General features: G+C 40.3%; 1 protein-coding gene across 1 annotated transcript in view; it reads right to left on the bottom strand.

Annotated features, from left to right (window-relative positions):
• Positions 1-23,458, bottom strand: part of kif20ba (kinesin family member 20Ba) — a gene marked incomplete at both ends in the record, with an annotated part of 41,914 nt that extends 18,456 nt beyond the window's left edge. Inside the window, 29 exons of the mRNA XM_079229459.1 lie at positions 1,913-2,122; positions 3,748-3,855; positions 4,444-4,575; positions 6,648-6,824; positions 7,214-7,369; positions 7,691-7,824; positions 8,587-8,712; positions 9,189-9,243; positions 9,356-9,478; positions 9,778-9,916; positions 11,869-12,950; positions 13,187-13,663; positions 14,782-14,942; positions 16,198-16,363; positions 16,862-16,982; positions 17,077-17,216; positions 17,656-17,781; positions 17,926-18,081; positions 18,218-18,380; positions 19,034-19,180; positions 19,299-19,370; positions 19,587-19,698; positions 20,196-20,402; positions 20,661-20,703; positions 21,362-21,546; positions 22,093-22,231; positions 22,471-22,593; positions 22,887-22,976; positions 23,351-23,458. Of these exons, the coding sequence (XP_079085585.1) occupies positions 1,913-2,122; positions 3,748-3,855; positions 4,444-4,575; positions 6,648-6,824; positions 7,214-7,369; positions 7,691-7,824; positions 8,587-8,712; positions 9,189-9,243; positions 9,356-9,478; positions 9,778-9,916; positions 11,869-12,950; positions 13,187-13,663; positions 14,782-14,942; positions 16,198-16,363; positions 16,862-16,982; positions 17,077-17,216; positions 17,656-17,781; positions 17,926-18,081; positions 18,218-18,380; positions 19,034-19,180; positions 19,299-19,370; positions 19,587-19,698; positions 20,196-20,402; positions 20,661-20,703; positions 21,362-21,546; positions 22,093-22,231; positions 22,471-22,593; positions 22,887-22,976; positions 23,351-23,458 (5,178 nt within the window). The remainder of the gene's footprint in view (positions 1-1,912; positions 2,123-3,747; positions 3,856-4,443; positions 4,576-6,647; positions 6,825-7,213; positions 7,370-7,690; positions 7,825-8,586; positions 8,713-9,188; positions 9,244-9,355; positions 9,479-9,777; positions 9,917-11,868; positions 12,951-13,186; positions 13,664-14,781; positions 14,943-16,197; positions 16,364-16,861; positions 16,983-17,076; positions 17,217-17,655; positions 17,782-17,925; positions 18,082-18,217; positions 18,381-19,033; positions 19,181-19,298; positions 19,371-19,586; positions 19,699-20,195; positions 20,403-20,660; positions 20,704-21,361; positions 21,547-22,092; positions 22,232-22,470; positions 22,594-22,886; positions 22,977-23,350) is intronic.
• Positions 23,459-24,255: the final 797 nt, after the last annotated feature.

The raw sequence follows: 24,255 nt of genomic DNA, 5'->3' as shown, positions 1-24,255 counted from the left end.
AGGAACACATTGACTGGTTTGTATGCCTAATCGGTCTTTTGCTCTAAAATGGCTTGTTTTCCATATTTGGAAATTTAACATTCAAAATAAATATATGTAGTCAACAAGCAGATTCGGTGAGAAGAAAGTATTGTTTAAACTTCCCGTTGCCTTTGGAAAATCTGTCGAAACTATTCCTATTTTGGGTATTTTTCCGAATGCAGACATTTATGTTCAAGATTCTTACCAATGAGAGAAAAAGGAAAATAGTGAGTGATTTCTGAAACAGAGGAGCTGCACAAACTGCAACCAGCATTAACCTTTGCAGGCAGTGACAGAATGATGCGACAAGTGAACTGTACCCGACCTTATTATTCTCCGACTGGGATGCTTGTTTAATATGTTCTCTAGAAGGTGTGAGAATGAAGGTGTGTATGCTTGTGCTATCGCTGAAGCGAGTGTTTCTCCTAGTAGGTGGTATTTATGATTAATTACTGTTTCCCCCTCACCCATGTGTGGCTGGTACATGCATGTGAGTGTTTTAACTAACCATACTGTATGCTTTATATCTAGAGGGAAGACATGTGGTGCAATGTTACTACTAAAGTATTCCCCCCCCCCCCCCCCCCGACCCCCCTCAGGTTTAAAATACAGTATTCTGTCAAAATAAAGGACTTGCATATGAAGCAAAAATATGACCATGAATAATATATTACATCTTTTCTTTTTTATTATATTAGACCTTGAGTTTTACAATTAAATTGGTTTTCTTTCCACACTTATTGAGGTTGGCAGATACTATAAAATATTCAGAAGGGAAGATAGTTTCGTGAACTGTATAATTTGGCAGAAGTCACATTTTAGTTTATATCTATTATCACTCAAGAGTGTAAATTTCTCCTGAAATTATTCAACAAAACTGAAATATTCACAAATTGAATGGCTGCTAAATCTGTCTTTAATTATTTTCTCGAATAAGTCATAATTATACCGTACACACATTTATAAACTCTGTTGTGGACATTAAAGTTCTGAATTTTTTTTTGCTCGTTTCTACAGAACCACTTTGCTCTGATCTGGGATTAGTTTCATACAATGTGTGACTTACAATTGGTTTTACAGAACAGCCACAGCGTCGAACAGTTCACAGGATGTTACTGCATTTCAAAATGGCACAAGGAGGATCGGTTGACCTTGTAATCAGATTGCTTGTTGCCTTGCAGTGTGCAAATTGCATTAGTTAAGTGTTGAATGATCATTGTCCACACTGAGACAATATGTACAATAGCTGTTGTTTCGTTCTTTTTTCCCCGCTCTCGCCAGATTCAAAACCAAGACCTTGCAATCACAGAGTTTCTACGCAATGACAACCCCATTATATACTTTAATTTCATTTAATTTTTTTTAGAAGTACAAACGTTTCGATGAGGAACATGTTGAGTTTGCCATGTCCTGCTGTAACAGCAACAACACCCATTATAACTGCTGTTGCTCCATTCTCAAAAGTAACTGTTAAGAGCATCCTGTACTGCCGGTGCTGGGTTGATAATAGCAGAGGGAAAGGTTTCACAGGGACATTCTCTGCACAGAACGTGTGAAAAATGAACTATCATGTGAAGATAACAGCTAATCGCTGAGGCCCATGTTGCAGTTTTTTTTCTAGTTATCCAGGGAGGATGTCTTTTTTGGAAACCTAGTTCCTACAGTGGGATGATTTCACGTGCACCATTTTGTAGTTGGAGTCAGATAGTGGGAAATGTCTCCACGAAGGGCAAAAAGACATGCGACCCTTCAATCAATTCATAACTTAAACCTCCTCAGTGATAAAACTGCCAATTAATCACTTTCAATGGCCTCTTACTTTGGATAAGAAAAAAAGTTTAAACGCCAAATGAATGTTCGGACAAGCTGCTTTTGTTTGATTGGCTCTTACCTTCTCCATCTCTCCACTCTTCCTCTTGCGCGCAGAGCGTGTGATTTTGACGGTGACAGCGTTCTCCTCTCCCTGGCGTCGCAACGCCATGCGGTTTGGCTGCAGAGAGCTGAAGGCGATCTCCAGCTCCGGCCGGGGGAAGCGCCTCGTCCTGCCGTTCTCTGTGGAAATCTCAGAGGCGTCTAGCACTGACTGACAGCCAGCTGAGCCCTGTGGGACCACACATGATTTGAGATTAAAAAGATCATTTCCTGGTCACTCAAGAGTGAAATGTGTCTCGGTCTGAGAATACAGGCTTGTCTGTCCGATACGACAAGGTCTTGAGGTGAGCCACCACAAAAGCAAAAGCATCCACCCCCCGTGGACTGTTGCTGAGCATTTGAAAAGTTCAAGCTGCCAAATGTTGACCATTAATCACTGGCAACCTCTAAAGTGCGTATGTACCTGTGTGTCATGTAAATGTCAAATATAAACCAACAAAACATACAGGTGTGTTTGGTCCTCAAAAGAATAAGGAAAATGGAAATTAGAATCTCTTGTAAATTAAGCAGAGTATGATGATGAGGTTTAACTGGTCACATTATACGTTTTTGTCTGAAGTTAATGTCTAGCCAGCTGCTGGCTCACTGGAGTATCTCCAAACAATGGATTAGTCGACTGAGATAATGTGCAGACCAAAATGTGACCAGTAACTACGTCAGACCAATTTATGTCAACAATCTGAATCATGGCTTTGAATATATTATGTTTGTTGTTTCCTTTCTAGTACTGAAAACTGTTTAGCAAGCCAACAAGTGTTTGGCAATAAAAAAAAAATAAAAAAGTCAGTAACTGTGGGTTTCTACTATAATCTTCAGCCAGTCCTTAAGTCATTTTAAGCACTCTTTTAATGACTCTAATCCAAACGCAATGTTGTCCCCCCTCACGGTCACTCATTTAAACTGCGGATTAACTACATAGTTTAACGTTACCATCACAGCGTGAAATTATGTTTTACCGATGATCGTTATCCGCCATTATTCAATAAAATTGGAGTTCAGGTCATCGGCATTTCTGCGTTTCTACTCGGCAATCTCTTAAAATGTTACATTGTAAACAATCAATCTGTGTTTAACTTGACAGGAGAGCTCGTAACCTTGGCATGAACGACGGTTCCGTTCAGTTACATTATGATGCGTTCAGGCTCTGTTCAGTGAAAATGAGTATTGGGCGAAGGTAAATAATAATGTTATCATGAGGTGTTCACATGTAATCTTGTAAAATGTAGTGTTGGTGAGAAACTTTCATAAATTCAGTTGCTTGAAGGGGAACATAAATAGAAATTAGAGATGAATTATGACCCGTTTACGATACCTCTAAGGACCTCTTATTTCCTTATTATATGAATTGTAATTATAGATGACTATTAAAGTATATGAAGAAAACTATTTTTTGACGGTTTACACCGACTTCAGAGCAGTGAAAATTACTTTTGGGACGGTGGCAAAAAAATATATAGTCTGTAGACCAGCTGCCATCATCAAACAACAAAGGATCTGTATCTGCCAACGTAGATCATCAATGATCAGCCATTAGTATCAGCAGCAGCATCGAGTATCTCAAAGTTATATTTGCTGCCTTTTTTCTTTTGTGCTGATCCGATATTTGATACGATCCAAACCGTGAGTTTATGATGCGTTGCACCACTCATTTGTAATGTAAAAAAAGGAAAATCTAAAATCTAAAAACGTGTGTTCCACAAGTGTCTGCGAACCACAGATTAAACTTTTTGACTTGATTCATGGAGTAGACCACAGACCGATCTTTTCCATATTCATGTCATCTCATGAGCGTACCTGACTGCTGACTGACGTCCTGGTATCCCTCCTTCCTGCCGATTTCCTGTTAATGGTGTCACACTGGGGGTTTTCAACCACTGTAGCAGGGTTCACATCGCTTTTAATCTGTCAGGTGCAGAATAATAAATCACATTAATTATGATTACAAGTACAACCTCCAAAACATGTTAATACAATCCATGCATTATGTAATGCTCTTTACCTGCATCTATATGCCAAGTGACAAAGCTATACACAAACAAAGAACACCTATGCATTTTAAAGTGCCTCCTCTGTTTCTAGAGGTCTCTCGCATACAGATCCTCTTAAATCCACCAGACAGTGTGTCAAACAAGTTTAATACTAGCAATGTCAACGCACAGTGAAAGATGAGCAATCATCGGTGTACCATGATGCAGGAGTGGTTTGAGAACCTTCCTCAATTTTGATAGATTGTAATCTTAGTTGTGCTTAGTGTAAAAAATAATAATGCAAGAGCATTCTGTATGTATGTGCGTGCAAACAACTTTAAACTTGCAATATTTTGCACTCTGAATACACTCTAAGAGGTATAAGTTAAAGATGGCCACTGCTGCTATTCTTTGTGAAGGATGAAACCACAAATATTTAAACAGCCACCTTAATGCAAGCCTGGGTGGTTAAATGTAAAAATAAAATAAAAATAATTATTGGGAGTATTCCTTTAAGACTGACCGTTGTGACTGCATCCTCCCATTTGGCGTTTAAGGCCTTGAGCTCTTCCTTCAGTCGTAAGATCTCGGCCTCCCTTTCAGACAAAGCAGCCTGCAGCTCTGCCACACAGGCGCCAACATCATCATCGCCACTCTGTAACAGGAAGTTCATGGACACTGAGGATGTTTTCATGCTTCTCAAACAACATGTTATCCAGAGCTTAAAAGAGTTATTTCAAAGGAAATTTTTTGGACTACACACTACATGACATATTACTTCAGTATGCATCCATATAATTTTTCATCTCAAACGGTACAAAAGATTAGCAGATCTAAAATATCTATGTACAAATAAGATTAGCATGAGAACCGTTTCAGCAAATATGATCTTAAGGACACATTACTAGTTAATATTTCCCACTTTCTAATCATATTATAGCCAAACAAAATAAAATATTGCTTTCCTACATAAAGCTGAGGTTGCTATTTACAATGGGAGATTGAGTTCTGACAATTCATAGTCAGTAAAAAAATAAAATAAAAGCAACTGCACATTTTGAGCGAGCATGGAACCATGGAGACCGAAATAGGCATGACCAATATCCCCAAGAAAATGAACAAGACAACACAGTCAGTGGAAAAACTCTGGCAAGATGATGGAATTGCTTCCAATGCACCATGACTCTGGTTCCTAACCCTCATCTCTCCTTGAAAACATGAAATGTAATAGGTGTTGGAAGCGGTAATAAGATCCTGGAGCAAAATATAGTGTTGGCACGGAGGGACATATGGCAATAAAACAAGAGGATACAATTCCATTTTATAAAGCTTATCATTTTTTTTTAATAAACTCAATGGTCATTTTAAATGCTATAAATACTACTTCTTATTAACCTACCTTTTTCTTCTTCTTCCAGTAATTAACTTTGCTGAATATACACATAATTCTTGCCAAAAAAGTTAACTTTATTTATGTCTCAACACAAGTAGTTGCCTTAGCCAAAAACAACCAGGCGGAAAACTCTGACCTCGGAACTGAAATTGGCTAAACTAACTTTGGGCAGAGCACAACATGCTGCGGAGGATAGGACCAGATGGAAGCATGAAGAGAGTTAAAGATGTAGGGAAGAGTTTCATTAAACCTACACAAACAAGACTAGCAATCTGTCAAGGCATCCAGGGTCATTTTGTGGTCCTTGATAGCATGCCAATCCCCCATTGCAATAGACAGGGTCAGGGTTTGCACTCATGTGTATCGTGTTTCCTAAAATCATTTGCATTTTTTTCCGGTTACAAAAGGCGCCTGGATAAAATTAGCTGCAATTTCTCAACCAAATCTTTTAACCAATGGTTGAAATGAAAGAAAGAAATTATGATAGTTTGAAAATTAAGTAAAAGCTCAGTGAGGACAGTGAGAGCGCAAAGGGCCAGTACTGAAATGTCATGTATGTGGAACAGAGATACGGCTCAAAGTGCACAATGCTGATTCACCTACAAAATCACCTGCAATTCCCCAGAGAGAAAAGGAAAGGAAGAAGGGACTACTCACTATTACTCAAACTGGAAGATTCTCTTTTGCCAAATACACTCCTCTGTTGTGTGAAATTACAAGAACCATTTAGTAAAGAGAGTAATCACAAGTTATTCTTAACTATTTGTCTGATATGTTTGTCACAAACTGGACTCCAAAGCTGCCCTTTTCTTCCTTCTCTAGGGTTTCGGTAAGCTTTCCAATCCCTTTCCCTGTACAACAGGAGGGTCTGCTCTCACAATGAATCCTATCTGAAGGGTAAATCAACACCAAATTAAATGTGGTAGAACATTGTTGATGTGGTTCAAACTTTTAGTAAAGTTTCACCTCTCTAAACCCCGATCAATGATTTCACAGCCGGTGTTTGGCCTCGACAGATGATGGGAACAAATTGCTCTGACATTATTGATTGAGTGTGTACAGAGATGAAATGTACTACTGGGATGTCTCAAGTAGAGGAGAGCAGCTACCATCTTTAGTTGTTGTTACTAATCCATTAAAATCTTCAGGACAGTATCCACAAGTGGGATGCGATTTGACTAAGATGTGAGACACAAATATCCTTCCTCTCTTCCACCTCATCTCTATCCCCCCTTTAAATGAAGCAGATCTTGCATTGTTGTTTAAATATATATTTCGCTGAAATTCTGCCAGTTTACATCTTCAGTGTGGTATTATCTTTATGTTATACTGACCTCTTGTGGAGGCTGTGTGGCATTCTGGTGTAGCTGTTGGATGAGTTTGTCTTTCTCTGCTTGGCTGGAGAGAAGCTTCTGTAGCTGGACCTCCAGAGCTGCTACCAGAGTGTCTCTCTCCTTCCTCCACTTCTCCATCATCTGCTCCTTGTCAGCCAACTGGGATGATAAGGACTCCTGACAAAGAGGGAAATGTACATGCAAAATGTGGGTGTAAGTGAGAGATGTTAAGAGACACAGAAAAATAACACCACCAAGGTTGTTATGATCATTAAAAAAAAATCTTTTTTTAAAGTGGGATTTGCTTTTCTTAGGCCATAAATACAAGTGAGGCAAAAAAAAACAAAGTCACCCAAATCAGAAAAGCCCTTTTTGGACATGTCAGGCTTCTCAGGGTTAGCTGTAAATCGTCAGACTTGGTTCAACTGTCGTCAGCCTCAGCAGTAGTTGTTTTTGTAGCTGCAGGTGGATTTCAGCTCATCTGTGCTTTGAGATTAATTCTAACACATTGACATGTCCATGATGCGGCTAGAGTTTCACGTGTTTTCATATCATCCTTTTCCTACCAGCTGGCTCTGCTGTCGAGTGTGGCGTTCTCTGTCTTCGGCAAACTTCCTCATTTCCTGGTTCCTCTTGGCCTCCGCCTCTTTAGCTTGGCCAATCAGGGAAAGCTTCTCCTCCAGCCACTTTTTGCGTTCGGTCTGGTGTTTCTCTGAACACAGCTGTACAACACAATGGTTATTCTTTTTATTTATTAAGAGGATGTCAGTTTAAGTATCTGGAACACATTTAAGGTGCACATACATGTGATCAGGGTGAGTCTGTTGTAATGTCCGTGTTCTAAAAAAGTATTTTTTGTTGTTGGAAGATCTGGTCTGATTTAAGGATGTATAAATACTGTTTTGCCAACTTTTTAGCTAATCACTACACACACGTCAAATATTCTTCATCCATCACATTTTTTACAAGGATTAACTAATTACTTACAATAATCAATATTCCTATTGGAACAAAAACATTTGAAAACGACTTCCCTGTATTACCTTTAAGCTTTCCTGAGCCCGGTCAGTTTCTTGCTTGGCCAGTCTGAGGTCATCTGATGGGCTGTCAACTTGAAGGTGTGCGCCGTCTCCACGTCGGTCCTGCTGCAACAACATCCCTTTCAATTTCTCCACCTCTGTAATGGTTAAAACCAGAGAACAAGACACAACATTAATAATGGCATTGAAATCAAAGAAACTCAGTACTTTTAATATTAATTGATATAACTTCTAAATATAATGTCTACACTCATCACTCATTATTATTTGTACAACTGTTTAGAATAAACAAGTGTATAAGTAATGACAGACTTCTATGATATTCATTGCTTTTCTCTAAATCTCACCATTTAGAGTTTTTATACATGGAAAGTTTCAACTACAAGCTGTGCCTTGGGAAGATATTGTTTAAAAAAGTCCTCCAAGTAATCTAGCCTCCAAATTAGAAATACATCCATGTGTTGGAGGAAAGTCCACCAATACTTATTGCAGTTGATCTAGTTTTATAAGCCCACATTAAGTTGTCTCTTGTTTTTTTATTGTTTCTGCTCTCATGCATGCATCTTCTTGTGGTGTTCTATACTTCACACACACACACTGCATCCTGTTTTTGACCTTATAGTGACTTAACAAGGATTGACTTACAAAACTGACTTTGGTATCTGGTATTTAAATGTGTTATTACTGTGAGGACACACACATTTGCTCCAGTCTCAGTGAGCAGTCAGTTTCATTTTATGTCTTTTCTGAACACTCTGGTTTCTCTGCAGCTTTCAAGCATAAGAGGATTAGACTAAGCGGCCCGCGGGCCAAACCCCTTTCAAAACAATAAAATCCACATTCTTTTCACTACGTCTGATTTCTTTTCATGTTCTTTCTTTGATTTTTCAAATCCTCACCGCTTGAGAGTTCCTGGATGAGGCTAAGTTTCTCCTCCAAGACCTGCTCCATCTGGTCCTGGGTCTCCTCCTGCTCCGTCAGAGCTAAACGCATGCCGTCTAATACGCACTCCTTGGCTTCAAGGTCTACAAAAAAAAAAAAAAGTACAGGTTTACACGCAGAACGACATAATTAACCAAACATACTACAGAGCAACATACTACAGAGCAACATACTATAATATGTTGATCCTCTTCTTTTTATTGCCCTTCCATAAACAGGTAAAGGTTCAGCCAGAGAGAAAGTTCAGAGCATTTAAACCGTTCAACAGCAAGATTCACTTTGAAGCCATTTTTGAGGATTTGCAACTATGAAGGCTGTATCCTTACGTTTTGATCCGTTAGACAAAACAAGCAGCCTGAAGAGGTCATCTTCAGCTCTGGTAAATTTGGGGGATTTATTTTGACTATTTCTTAAATAGTTTAAAACCAAATTAATCAGATCAATATTGACAATATTTATAAGAATGGCCACGGTGATGTAAATAGGAAAAAGAACTTTCCACAAACATGACAAAATGGTTTTCCTCTTGTGAACAAATACAAAGACACACATTGTTTACCTTTACAGGCCTTCTGGTAGAGAGTCTGGTCGGACTTGGTGTCAGATGATTGTTCCTAGAGAAGGGAGGAGGTGAAGATAGACAATCAATAAACCAGTATGGAGGATAAATAGTTATAACCTTCAGAGAATTGCTCTGGTAAATGGAAAAGTGACGGATCATTTTACCACTTTGAGTTGCTGAATGGTTCTATCTCTGTTGGCGACGTCAGACTGAAGCTGCTTCCTGGCTTTCTCCACATCAGCCAGTTTTTGCCTCAAAAGCTTTTCCTCTTCTCTCATGCCAGAGATCTTCAGGGGAAAAATCAAAACGGTATTATAGAAAAAACTAACATAAGCCATCTGCTGTTTATATCAGTGTCCAATTAGTATCCACTGATCCAACGTTTGTGTTCAACTTTCCCCTTAATTTAACTTTTCTTTGTCACTGTTCATCTTTTCAAGCATGGAAGCTGATGCCTCTAAAGCATTAATTAAATGCATTTTAAATGTATTTGTAAATATTGTCAAATGAGCTCCTGGCTTTGTCTGAAAGACATTATTCTGGTTTTAAGTAGCAAGGCACAGAAATGTAATAAAATGATGTGTACCTCCTTCTGGACCTGCTGGATCTGCTTCTTGTAGTCGGCTTGTTTCTCTCGGTGGTCTGAAGAGTCGTCCTCCTTCCTCTGAAGGTCAAGGCTGAGGCTCTTTACTTTGTCCGAGTCCTGCTTGGCGTTTTCTTTCAGTCTGGGAGAGTGAGACAAGAAAACAATGAACTGCAACCAATTCTTTAAACAAGACAAGACAGTACATTGTGGTCGAGAACAACTTCATTGCTCTTTAATACAGTTTGTGGATGGATGGAATAATGCAGCTCTCCCTGGAGACAATGTACTGGTGGAGAGATGACAGGCAAGATAAAGAGAAAACGTATTTACAGTGACAGAATAATATAGTTTAGTACAAAACAAAAAGTAATACAGAGACCGCTCCTCACGGTATTAGGGCTGCAACAACGAATCGATAAAAATCGATTCTCAAAAGTGTTGGCAACGAATTTCACTATCGATTCGTTGTGTCGCGCGATTATTACGCCGGGCAATAAGTCGTGGAGAAGAAAAAAAAGAGCGGAACAGAGCAACTGGCCGGCCAGCGTTTCTGAGATTGGTGTGAGACACGAGAAAAGCTGAGGTTGTGATGTTCTCAAAAATAGAAGATCTTTGACAAGTCGAGTCTTGGCCAATCAGCGTCTTCATGTTCCTCAAACTTGTTTTTAATGGAAGCTAGTCAGCTTGCTATCACGTTAGCTAACGTGTTTGGGTTGTGTATTGTCGTTAAAGTTCCGTTATGTTCCGTTACAGTTCAGTCTTGCTTGTAAAAAAACGCAACGTGATGAAACATGCCGTCACCCCCCGGTCTGGTTCAGTTCACGCTGTCACTCGTTAACGTTAAACCGGCACACCGGAGGATCTGGCTGCAGGTTTATTTTTTTTTTACTCAAAGTAGAATGAAGCAAATCACGTAGTTGGGCTTAGCCAACAACGTGACGTCGTGGTCATAAAAGACCCAGAATGAAAAAGTTTAAGGAAGAGGACGCTCTATATGTAGCAGTACAGCTTCCCTCTGTCCCAGTATTTCATACATATTGATAAAGCAGGGTATGTAAATGCAGCCTCTGAAGGGATCAATTACAGTAAAAAGGGCTCACATTTGGCAGATGTAAAGTATACATGTGTATGTTTTTAGTGTTAGTCCATTTTATTGTTTTAATTAACAGCTCAGGGATGTTCAAGGAGCAACCTGTTTGTGCACTTTCTGAAGATGTTTTGCACTGTCACTTCTGTTTTTGAATAAAGGGTTGGAAATGAACGCTTTTTTGATTAAAACATTTTTTTATCCGATTCATCGAAAAAATAATCAACCGATTAATCGATTATTAAAATAATCGTTAGTTGCAGCCCTACGCGGTATATTAGTTTTCTCTGCAACTCAGTGGGGATATTCTTTGACAGGGTAGGATAATAAACAACTCCAGGAAAAAATACTCTGTAAATAACTGTACTTTAATGTGACAACAAAATATATCTTAGTGAAGCAAAAAAAATGTTTTACCGTTGTATTAAAGACCTATTTGGTTGATGAGTCTCGTCTCTCTCCTCTGTTTCAAGGTATTATTTACTCTTTAAAATAGGTGTTCTGCGGATAATCTTACCCTCAGAAAATTTAAGGAAGTTCTGAACTAGACAATTGTTTTCCTACTTTAACACCATTCACTACAGTAATAATGATCTCTGGGCTGGCCTCAACCACTAAACCGTATATAAAGTTTGTATTTGTTAACCCCGAAAAAACAGTTTAGATTTAAATAGATAACTGGAACTTTAAACTGGAGGCATAACCCAAAACTCCCACTGGGGCAGAACTCCCACAGAGCTAGTAGTTGAATGCTGGGTTTAGAAAAAGATTTGTTAATGAGTGTAGGTCTGCCGTTAGGCCAGGGCTGAGAGAGCTATAACGCTGGGCTAAGTGTTGCATGGAAGGCTCTACTATGTCTTACAGGACAAAGTGAGTAGAGCCAGTTTCAGTATTTTTAAAGAAAAAGTTCTGTGAAAAGACATCTTTCAACAATTATGAATATGTTCCAATCTTTAGGAAAAAGTAATTTCCCGCCCCGATATGCAAAGGAACTGATCGGTTACCTTTTGATCTCCTCGGCTTTCTTCTCCAGCTCTGCGTCCTTCTGAGCAATGGCCTCATGCGCCACAGCCAGCAGCTCCCTGCGCCTTTCGACCTCCCTGCGCCGAGCCTCCTGGACTGCCTGGCTCTCCTGCTCCTCCCGCTGCTCCTGGGCCGCCTGCAGGCTCTTCTGCAGGGATGTCACCTGTGCCTCTTTTGCCAGCAGCTTTTTCTGCAGATCCGCGAACACTTTCGCCGCCTCTGCTAGCTTCTCCTCTGTCTGTTTGCCCTTTTGCATTCTTTCACATTCTGAAGAAGCTAGATGAGCGTCAGTTATGGTTTCCTCCATGTTGAAAATCCTTGACGTCTGGGATGCAATCTCAGTCTTGAGCAGCTCTGTAGTTTGATTTTGCTCACTGCCCCTCAGCCTGATAACATCTAAAACTTGGTCAAAAGTTGCTTTTCGTTCACTAAGTTTGCATTTGAACTCCTCCAACTGCTGTTGCGAGATAACTCTTTGTTCCTTTAGCTTCTCATTGAGCTCCTCTGCCAGCTTCTCTGAGGCCCGAGCTGATTCCTCGAGTTTTGCCCTCAGCTGTTTTACTTCTTCTTCCGAGGCATGTGCTTGGCATTCAAGCTTGGACCCGAGTTCATCCAGTGTTTGCTGTGACGTCTCTTCTTGCTCCTGAAGCTTCTTTCTTAGTTCTTCAACTTGCCGCGTTGAAGCAGCTTCCAGCTGATTCCGCTCGTCTGTGAACTGCTGCAGCTGCTGGTCGGAGATCTGCAGTTTGTGTGCCAACTGTTCTTTCGTCTGTCCAAGCTGGCGCTCCAGTTCCAGCATTTGTCTGTCCTTGCTCTCGTTTTTCTCCTTTTCCTCAGCCAGACTCTTCCTTAGCTCCGACACTTCCTCTCTCAGCTGGTCATGAACCCCATCAGATGATGTTGCTGAAGTCTGGGATTCCTGTTTCAGCCCTTGAACTTCTTGGGTCAGGGTGTGGATCAGGGAAGTTTTCTCCTGGATCTCCTCGGCGTGTTTGTCCAGTCGAGCCTGAGCAGTTTGCAGTTGGACTAACACTTGATCGGCTCTCTTTGTCTTGCTGGTCACCTGTTGTAATTTCCAAAAATATCACCTAAGTTATGTCATCTAGCACTAAGACCATTTAATTAAACACAGGCAACAGGCAACACTCATAAAGTCAGGACTCAAATATCAGATCTCATACTTACATTCTTACAATTTATCAAATAGAATATCTTGAGATAACTAGCATTGTAATGAATATATAAATAAAATGTTATGCTGATAACGGGTTCAAGTTGACAAATCATTCTATTGCCCACCTGGTGCTCTGAGTCTTCCAGTCTGGCAGTGAGCTCTCTGACTTCTCGTTGAAGTGCATCACTCTCCTGGTGCCTTGTTTCTCTCTCCTCAACCAGCCGGCTGATTTCATTCCTCTCCACCACCAGAACAGACTGAGCCTCCTCTTTGAAACTCCTCTCTTGGCCGAGAGCAGCAACTACATCCATTCTGCCTTGCTTCTCTTCTGAATGGGCTGCCATGGCATCCTCCTTGGCTCTCCTTTCAGCTTCAAGGGCCGCCATGGCTTTATTGCAGCCTTCTCTCTCTTCTTTAAGGGATGCTAGTGCCTCCTCTTTGCTCTGCTTCAGCTCACAGAGTGTGGCAAGGGCCTCCTCCTTTGCTTTAGTTTCTTCCTCTAAGGATGCCAGTGCCTTCTCTCTTTCCATAGTCTGGTACTCCAAAGCAGCGAGGGTGCCTTCTCTGCCTTTCTTTTCCTTCTCAAGGGCAGTCAACGCCTCCTGAGTGAGAGGAGGAATGATTATTTCCTAGTTTAATGTTTAAACAGTATTGAATAAACTTAAGAGAAGGGAGTGTGTCAGAGAAACAAAGTCTTGCTGTGGCTAAAAGCGTTTAAAAAAAGTAGTTGTGTAATAGTTGTGATGATTGATATGTTTTCTCATTAAATGCTAATTACATTGGAAATTATGAACCCTATATTACTCTCAACCATTTATTCAAGTTCCATTTCTTGTGATTTTTGGTATTCCTGGTGATAAAAGAAACGCACCGATTGCAATTTTCTTTGCCAATTTGGATATCTTAAGTCCGAGCTGCTGATTCCTGTTTTTGCAGATTCCACATTTCTTGAACGCATCTCAATGCAAGTTAATACAACCTCCGTTAATGCTATCTTATAAGCAGGGCTTTGCTAGGGAGGGACCCCATGCTGTCAGCAGACAAGCCGGTCACTACGCTTACTCGGAAGCAGCATGCATGGAAATGAATTACAATATAATAAGTGTCTGATTAAGTTAGTTGTTCCAAATGTTTGTAATGTTGTTCCATGGCTCCTCCAAGCTTTTTGTCTTTGTCAAAGACTTCTGTGCGATTAGTCAGTGTATCTCTCAATCAGTTGATTTATTCCTGGTGGTAACTGAGCAAAATGTTATATAGCTCACAAATAGGTACAGCATACCATGATCAGGTAAATACCATGTAGGCTAGTAACAGCCTAGGGGTTAGAAAGACTCGCTTGGGAACAGGTCGCTGCTTTAATTTCATGTACCTATAAATATGTGAGTGCACAAAGTGAAACAAACATTTTTCATTTGTCAAGGGACCACTGAAAAAGGCATCCACCCCCAAATGATTTAGCAGATTGACTCATAGGTCAACATCACGAGCCTATGGCAGAATGAATTAACAGAGCTGCATAACCATGAGGGGAACTTTGGAAGTTGATAGATATTTCTCCAGAAAAGCAAACCTCATGCGTAATATTGTAAGAGATAATAATGGCAATTACGCTCAGCTTGCCCTTCCCTAACAACTGATTCTACTCAGGATACTGACGACAGGGCATGGAGCACCTCCTCATAGTTCTTCCCCTGCATGCTCCTTTCCCCAGGGTTCTTACCTGCAGCCGATTTTCCTCCTTGAGAAGCGAGGAGGGGAGAAGCTCTCCCGCCTTTTGCAGGTCTTTCACTTGTTTCTCCAGTCGGGAAATCTCTGATGACTTCCCCTGGAGCTGAGAGAGAAGCCTCCTTTTCTCTTCATCCTCTAATCCACTGGCTTCATCTAAGAAATAACCAAAAATATACAAGGAACAGTATATCAGGATGTGCAAAAGTAGGCCAGACTGATATCCAACAATTTTGGGAAAAAAGACATGCTTAAGAGATTAATGTTGCACTGTTAAATGGATGGCTACTAATAGTCACCAGGCTTTTTCATCAGGCTCATCAACTTTTCAGGGGTGAAAAAAGGTGACAAAGATACACAAAATAAATAAATGGTCCATGTCTCTGGCAAATGCACCAATTAATGCATACAAAAGTATCAAATAAAACATTACCAAAAAATGATGATCTAGTGATGAAGTCCTATTTTTCTCCTGACTGAACAACAAAAAAAAAAAAACAACACTATACAAACACCAAACACTTTCCCAAAAGGCAACCGGTCTAAATAGGCTATTAAACTGAAAAGCATCTCTTGTGCTATCAAATTGAAAATACCCAAGTGCAGAAGAGGAGTGTGCATTAGGAGGGGTTTCACTAAATTTACTTCGACCTTATCTGTATGCTAACGTAAATGGCAATTACTTTACGTTTATGGGCTCCTTAAACGTGTGCTGGGTCAAAGAGAAAACACCCATTAAAGCTAATGCCTGGAATATTTAAAATGATCTGAGCATCAGTCTTTTAGACCACCGGTCCCCAAACACCGGACCGGACTGTGAGTCCCTTGGTACCTGGCCGCTCAGAAAGAATGAAAGAAAAGAAATTTGCAAAAAATAATCAAGGTCGGAAAGATGTTTTATTTTGAAAAATGACTGGATACATTCGCCTGTGCGTCTAAGCCTCTTGACACATGTCAAGAGATCACGTGATACGTTACCCCAAAAATTAAACTTAAGTCTGTTTCAACTCTGATGTTGTTCTGGATTAAAATCAAGGCAGAGTATCCTGAGATCGCCAAAAAGCTCTGAAAACCCTGCTTCCATTTCCAACATCCCGTCTTCCGTTTAAGTTACGGGGTAGACCGCATATGAAAGTTAAGGAGTAGTCCGGATATAAAGCACACACGTCGGGTGTCTCACATCACCCCGAGGTGGGACCGGCTCGTAGTAGAGAAACAGGCTCAGAGCTCCCACTAATTTGGCGTAATGGTGAGTTGCATTTATATGCACTTTATAACTGTCTTTATGCCGGTTGTATAATAGTATTACATCATATTTATCGCCCACACCGTGAAGGCCGGTCTGTGAAAATGCCTTTCACACAGATTAAGACATTGATGGATTCATTGGTGGATTCATATGCATATTTACCATTGTGTTTGTGAAGTATCTGCCCTTGCAGCTGACGCTCACTCAGCTCCAACATCTTCCTCTCCAGCTCCTCTCCAGCATTTCCCCCGTCTTCCTGAGCTCCTGCTCGGACTGAGCCCTGACATGTTTGAGCAGCCGCAGCGGCGTGGGACTCCAGAGATGTGTCCTGAGGGAGGTAGGAAGCAACAGACAAATCAGTCAGGGAGATTAGTGAGCAAATCCCTATAATTATAACATCCAGGTGTGGTGCCAGTTCAACCACATACCTGCCAAGACTATCCTGGAGCCAGGTACTTAAAATACACTTACTTGAGTAAACAAATACTTTACAAATAGCTGCTGTCAAAAAGAGACCAAATAACTTGGCTGTATGGAATGTAAGAAACCTTGAAATGAAAGTTGTCCCAACCAAAATCATTATTATTTTATATTTTACTGAGAACTGGATGTATGAAGTGATAGTGTTGCATAAGAATCTTGTCACAAAGATAAGCAATATGATAGGCATCAAATACAGCATCCACATAATTACCTTTTTCTTCATGTTTTCATCATTAAATTATTGTTATCAAAAATGTATTTTAGCATTCATAACATTTACCCAAATAAGTCAACAAACCCCACGATACATGAAGTGGGCTCCAAGGAGAGGAGATTGTGTTACCATGGATTGTGCGCCTTGACTGGGTTCAGGGGTGGCCATTTTGTTCATGAGGTTCTTGAAGATCTCCAACCTCCTTTCTGCTCGCTCCTCTAAGATTTCGCTCTCCCTCGCCAGGCGATCACTGAAACAAAAACACACACACAGAGACACATTTGTAGGACTACATTAGCGTACCCAAAACGTTCCTGGTAACATCAGATTAGGAAAAATCTCACTTATAGTCATTCTGCATCTCGGCGAAGATCTCTGAAAACTCTTTGCTGATTTCCTCTCTGAGTCGCGCCTCCATGAGCAGGCTCTCTGCTCGCTCCTTCTTCAGCTGTACCTGCAGCTGTTTCAACAGTGCCAACTGCCTCTGAGGAACAGGACACAGGATAGCATCAAACAACAAGAAGGATGTTTCACATTGAAAAATAAATTAAGTATTTACTACTGTAGTAAGTAAGACTACTGAATATTTTAAGTGTATTTAAAAAAAAAAAAAATCAATGTATAAAATCCTAAAAGACTAATATCTATAAAGAGGACGAGAAGTTTTTTTCCCATTCGTAGTCCGAATCGCTTTGGTTTAATGCAGATAACCAATCTGTTTGGAGAGCAAAAGCAAAACCCGAAATGCATTCTCGGGACCTATCAGCTATCTTCTGTCGATGGTTTCGCTCGTAATGATTTAGATTCAGTTGGTACACTGGCTGCTTGGCATCTCAAGTTACTAATCGGACTGTAAACAATGAGCAGTGTACAGAGAAGGAAGTCTTTACCTGGATATCTGCCAATATTGGGATGGGACTGACCTGGTGCGTTCCTTCACCGATGTTAATTGTATCATCACTTTCATCGGCGTCTTCTTGAGTGCCCGTCTGATCCATTGTGCCCTCCATCCGGCTTGTTTCTTCCTCATACTCATCATCCTCATCCTCCTGGACAATAGATTTACACATGATTAATAGATTTACACTTGATAATCCAAGTAAAGTAAGATTCAAAACGCAGCACTAAAATATTGCATCAACTGTACTAAAGGAAATCAAGAGCCTTGTGATGGGACCCAGCCTCCACCCCACCTGTACATCTTCCAGGCTAGAATCCCAGCCAATCAGGGAGCTCCTCCTGCTGCTCCGCAGAGCCTTTCTCTCAGCATTGTTGATGATGAAGGATAGATCACTGGCGGACCTCTGGGGCATGATGATGGGTGCGGGCCTGGTGGACAGAACAACAACCTGGAAACAGACAGGTAATATAAAGAAAAAACACCAAAAGATAATAGAATTTATGAATAAACACATCATAATAAACAAGTATACACTCTCAGTGAGCAACGGCACAATAAGAGAGAAAATGAAAATGTATATGCACCTTTTGTGCCACAGCAGAGAATTTGAGGACGTTGAGAGTCTCGTCGTACATGGATGCGCACTGGTTGATATTGACGATCATACAGGCTTTACCTCGACCACGGAAGAAGCCCTGCAGGTAGTGGGTCAGCTTGCTTTCCCTAAAGGGAACATGCTGAAGGAGCCTGAGGGAGGGAACAGCTTAGTTGGCATTGATATACAGGCTGTGCATTCTGACCAGTTTGTGCTGCTACTCTTGAAGCTGAATTGATGTATAACTTGTGGAGAATTACTGAATCAATGTTTGGCCAGTAGAAGTTAACAAATAATATGGTAAAATATTACCAGCTCATTAAATTTGTTACGACAAACGCGTTTCCAAACAGTTTGCTATTTATACACTATGTAATTTAATCATTCTATTAACATTGGGTTCGTGTCCACTTGATGCATGCAAGTTCAATATTCATTCACTACTTTTAGCACTGGTTTGGTCCCCACCAACTCCTCCACTAGAAAAATCTGTCTCTTTAGCTGTTAGATATCAATTTTTGGCACCGGCCGCAAACTTTGTCCATCTGCTGTAGATTGTATAAAGTAGGGCTTATCTTTTTATAGTAGTTGCTGAAAACAGCAACATCTATAGGAGGTTGAAAAGAGCAATAATACGACCACAGTAAACAAAAACAGTGTGCTATAAAGAGGATAAAGAAAATACATTAAAACAAAAAAGTTTCAGAGTTGGGTGCCCAGCAATTTTGATGGGCCCTTTCATATTCTGTAAAGCCTATTGATTGATTATCAAATGGAGATGAGGAGAGAAAGGTAAAAATCTCACTTGGCCTGCTGATTGTGTCGTAGTCCGTTGATGCATTTTCCCAGGATGAGCAGTGAGGTGTTGATGTTTCCGGCTTCTTTGAGGCGCTCTCCTTTATTCTGGGTCTTGGCGCATCGCTCCGAGCCAGCCAGGTCGCACAAACACAACCTGATGACAAACACATTTATCCACATAAAAGAACATGATAACTCGCATTTTTATCAATGCTGCCCTGCTACACACCTAAAACCATGTTTATATGTGCCATGTCTAATCTGTCACTCACTCGCTGACTGAGTGGACCCTCGGAGTCCCAATATCTTCAATCCTCAAAATGCGAATGGAGAAAATACTGTGACTGCAGACAGAAAGAAAAAAAATAGAGCATACATTTTAGTAACTTTGTATGAAGATGGAATAAACAGGATCTTAAGAGAGAAATTACCACAGGAAATGAGCACAAAAACAAAGAAATAAAATGCATACAAAACAGTTATGAAGTGGACAAATATAATGCATCAGAGAAAACACTTGGAGCCGAGTATCTGTATATGCTGCTGGCTGGCATTCTCACCTCCTACTGGAGAGCTGGTTGAGTCGGGTGGAGGAGAAGCTCTGGTTCTTTTTGCCTAACTTCATCACCTTGTAAGCCTCTTCTGCACTATTCACCTGAATCCATCGCAGATCTAAATACAAATGGGATAAAACAGGAGATTCATATTAAACTGACAAGAAAAAAGTGCAACCTATTTGTCAAGGCACAGTTGGAAGAATTACAAAATATTTCTGACTATTAGTTTGAGCAACATGGCATTCATTTATTAATGTGCTTATTTCTCAACATTCTATGGGAAAGGTCCTAAATTACTGTATTTTAAGAAAATGTAGAGGGTTCATTCTGCCAAAGAAAGCAAAGTACACCAACCCATAAATACAGCGCCGGGAGAAATTTCACTAATCTTAAACAAGAGCTGCAGTGCAAGTACATTTGGTGTGATAAAAAGAAAAAGAAATGTATTGTTTTGGAAAATAAAATTGGCAGCAGCAAAAAAAAAATAAAAAAAAATCAATAAACTGTGATGGGAACAAATCCATCTACTAAAAGATTGCCGATTTGTATATAATTTTGCCACAAATCTATGCTTAAATTGTCTGCATTGTCTTAATATAAAACCCTTCAGACCTCTGACAAAGGCGTTGCCCTTGACGTCCTGTGACAGGCGCAGTATGGTCCTCCTTGGCGCCCCGCTGGGTATCACCTCAAGGAGGTCGTGGATGTTCTCATTGTAGATTTCACAGAAAGAAACCCAAACAGAGAACTTAGTGTGGGCTTCCACCGCCAGGTTGATTTTGTCCTCTGCTGCTATGGTCGTGTCCAACATGGAGGATCCTGCAACAAAGGCAAACGCTAAAAATCATTGCCCTGTAGTAACACGCTTCACAGTTCTTGCAGAAACAGTAGTCATTTTGTTCGTCACTGTTCTGTATAACAGAACGCAATGAGATTTTTTTTGGCATTTCTGTCCTCAGGCTAAGCAGTATATTTTGAAAATAAAATCAAAGCCTGGTAGTCCTGTCAATCAGAATTAATAAAAAAAATAGCAGACGAACAACCAATAATAAATTAAAAGAAAAATCGAAATCTTGCCTTCAAAGAGAGTCTTGTTAGACGACAGGCTGCTCTTCTCACTCTAAAAGAGGACGTAAAAGAATTAAAATGTTAAATGCATTAAATACACTATTACTAAAAACAAATAAAAATAAATACATTTTAAGCAAATCAAAGTAAGTAAAGCTCCGAGCTGATTTTTTAAGGAATTCTAAGACATTCACAATCAGCTATCTGACCATTTACACCTCTAAAAAGGTCTGACCACGAACCCCACCGCACATAGGAGCATGCCAGAAGGCTTTCTGACATCTCTCCTGTGCGACTTAGGAATGAACCATTACATCTTTTTCAGTCCCAATACCGTTGGCGATACCTGGGCTTTGGGTATCGGCCGATACAAAGTACCAATTCGATACCAGTGTTATTTATTAATTAATAACACCGATAAGCTGTATGGCTCACTGGGTGGAAGTGACTGGGATCATTCTTTTATGTGTAAGGCGAAATCAGGCGTCACTTAAACATTGCTTTCCTAACTTTGTAAAACAAATAAATAAATATAAATTTACTGAATTGTTATTCATCTGTAAAATAGTAAATCGGTACACCAGAAACTTGGTCTAAAAAAAAAAATTGTTAATTTAAATGAATAGGGGGTTTACGCTGGTGTAGACATTGATTGAGGACTGGAGCTGCCGCTCTGCTTACTCTACAGCAGCCTTGGACAGACGAGTTACCTGTTTAAATTGACTCAAGAAGTTTCTCTTGAAGGTCACTTCCTCAGCCTGCTGGTCCCTGGTGAGCTTTGTAAACTCTCTGCAGCGTTGAGGTTTGATGCTCATTCCTGTGAAAACATGTTCCTCAATGCTGCTGAAAATGGCATTGAGAGACCTGGGCAGGATACCAGAATTAGCATCGGGACCTGGAGTGATAAGAGCAGATTATTAGATTATTAAGGTACTTGTAGGAATGCAAGATATAAATCAGCCCCGATAAATTATCGACAGTATCTGTTGATAATTTATCGGGGCTGAGTAATGGGTAATTTATGTTGCTATTACAATAATGACATTTTATGCAATAAATTATTGGCTGATAATAGGAGCCAAATTTCTTTCATTGACTCAACAAGCACAGCATCTACACACTACACAGCAGGTGGTGGTATGCACCTTAAAAATTAGTTTGCTAGATTTGGTTAGGTCAGAGCTTTAGAATATTAAATCTATCTTTGCTGACAACATCTGAGCTTGTTTAGCACTCAGGGGGAAGCTCACATGAAATAGCATGCACTAAATGCTTTACTTAAATAATCAGTTTCAGCAAAGGCAAAGCAGAAATGCAGAGTTCACTCACTTATTGACAAAATACAGTATCAGCCTGAATCTCCTGACAGCTAGCCGAGCCAAGGTTTGTGCTAGAAATAGACCAAACAAAGCAGAATCTACAATAACAAAGAGGAACCCACCTAAGAATGTGAAGGTCTTCCCAGCGTTGGTGACTCCATAAGTGAATACCAGAGAGTTCCCCCCATCGAGAACATCTTTCACCAAATCCTTGACTGTGCCTTGAAAGAGCTCTCTCTGCATCGTCTCAGGACCGTACACCTAAAAAGGAGGGTAATGAATAGGTACTTAATAAAAAAACAATGAAACACTATCTTTTATATGAGGATGTCTCAACCTTTCCTTGCCCGTGGCCCTGTTTTTAGGCCTAGAAAATGAATATTGGTCGACCAAAATGTATTGTATACAAGCAAAGATATATTAAAAACCAAAGCCTGATCAAAATCAAATTATCAAATGTTAATACACATCAATCAAGTTATCTTCCAGGAAACACCAACCTGAGAGAACTGAAAGCGCTGTCCAGTCTGTGGAAGTGATTTGTCAGCGCTAAGCCTCGCTGAGAGGGACAAACTGGGAGGCTTCAGCAGAATTGTGTCAGGTTGCTCTATGGTAACACAACCCTGTTAAAAACAAAAGAGGAAGGCAAGCAGAAGTGACAATTATTGAATTATTCAGTTTTTTGCTACATTTCTTTAAATGGTATGCAGCTGCATCAACTAAGTTAGTCAGCTGAATCCAGTCATGTTTTACTTTTGACAGCAGAATATTTCAACTTAAAAGCAATGCCTGTTTTAAGGAGAGGCTTGAAGTCATTATTTTCTGAGTAAATACCATGAACAGAGTTTTGACAACCACAAAACCAAGCATCTACTAAGGACACTGCCATTTGTTTCTGAATATCCATCATTTTTACCTGCGACTCTCCATTATTGCTCTCTGCTGAGCTGAAGGGTCGGATACGGAGGTAGACCTGAAGGTGCTCTTTCTCCTCAATCATGGAATGCTGCACAACACATCAGGATTTAATCAAAAACAGCACTAGGAAAGTGAAAAACTACATTTGGGCTAGAAGCTATAACATTTAAATGTTTCCTGTAATGATGTATCTTGTTCATACTGGGCATTTTAAGATCCTCTCATTCCCCAATGTAAGTGATTCAGATTCAACTTTATTGTCATTGCACATAGTACAAGTACTGTGACAACAAAGTGATGGGGGGGGGGGGGGGGGGGGGGGACATAACCCACAGTCCTCGTTCTGAGCAAAAATATGTATTCCATATGTAATATATACGTGACTATGGGTAGAACATGCCTCTAATATGTCGATTATAGTGATAGCATCATTGTGAATTACCCTGACATGTCCAGGTTTACCTGTGGGTCTGGCAAGGTGCTGAATTCTGATGAAAGATCTCTCTTCAAATCATCGACCTCTACCTGAACCCGTCTGTCAGCATCGTTGTTCAGGCATGATTCCATCATCCTGCAACAAATAAACAAGGACGTTAAAGTAGGCAAAGAGCAAAAATGCAAAGTGATAACATGCTAGCTCACTTTAAAACGTGGCTGACACCAGGACAAAATAAACGAACAGTTAAGTCACGCCCTTCAAAAGTCTGTCACTTAGTGTTGCAATTGCCACACTTTTGCAAACCTCCAAGGGCTTACGGTTAATTCGGCGTGCACGTTGTTAGAGTTTTGTATCTAGTTGGCTAGCGTTAGCTAAGTCAAACAACCGTTTGTTCGCATACTTAATGCGCCGCAGCGAGAGAATTGTGCGACGTCAACGCGTCAGAGAAGGGTCGTAAGGTGGTGTCGGTACCGACTGACTTCCACCCAAATGCTCATTACGGTGGCGCTTTGTTCACGTTGTATGTGTCTGACAGTTTATACACGTTTTGCAAGTTTCTTTGCACAAGTTTTAATCGTTACAAACCGTGTTCACCGACAAAATAAACGGCTAAATCTTAGCCGTTTAGCTGCAACACCGCACCTGTCAACTGGCAATGTTGATTGTAATATAGTTTAAAATGTCCGTTTACTTTTCTGAAAGGAAGTACACGACAACGCCACAACTGGACAATTACTCAAAAACACGTACCTGGCAAGTTATATGTGGGACATTGGTTGAGAATAAAATTATATTCTTTCGTGTGCTAGCTTAGCTAACTAAAGACAACAACACAACACAGCCGCGGTCTGAGTTTGAAACAGACCAATCGGATTCAAGCAGAAATTGCGCATGCGTCCTTTCGTTGTTCTTCTTTTATTATGGCGGT

Source organism: Taurulus bubalis (assembly GCF_910589615.1).
Source record: "Taurulus bubalis genome assembly, chromosome: 14".
Lineage (NCBI taxonomy): Eukaryota > Metazoa > Chordata > Actinopteri > Perciformes > Cottidae > Taurulus > Taurulus bubalis.
The sequence above is the reverse complement of the archived record's forward strand: the minus strand, read 5'-3'. Positions and strand labels throughout refer to the sequence as shown.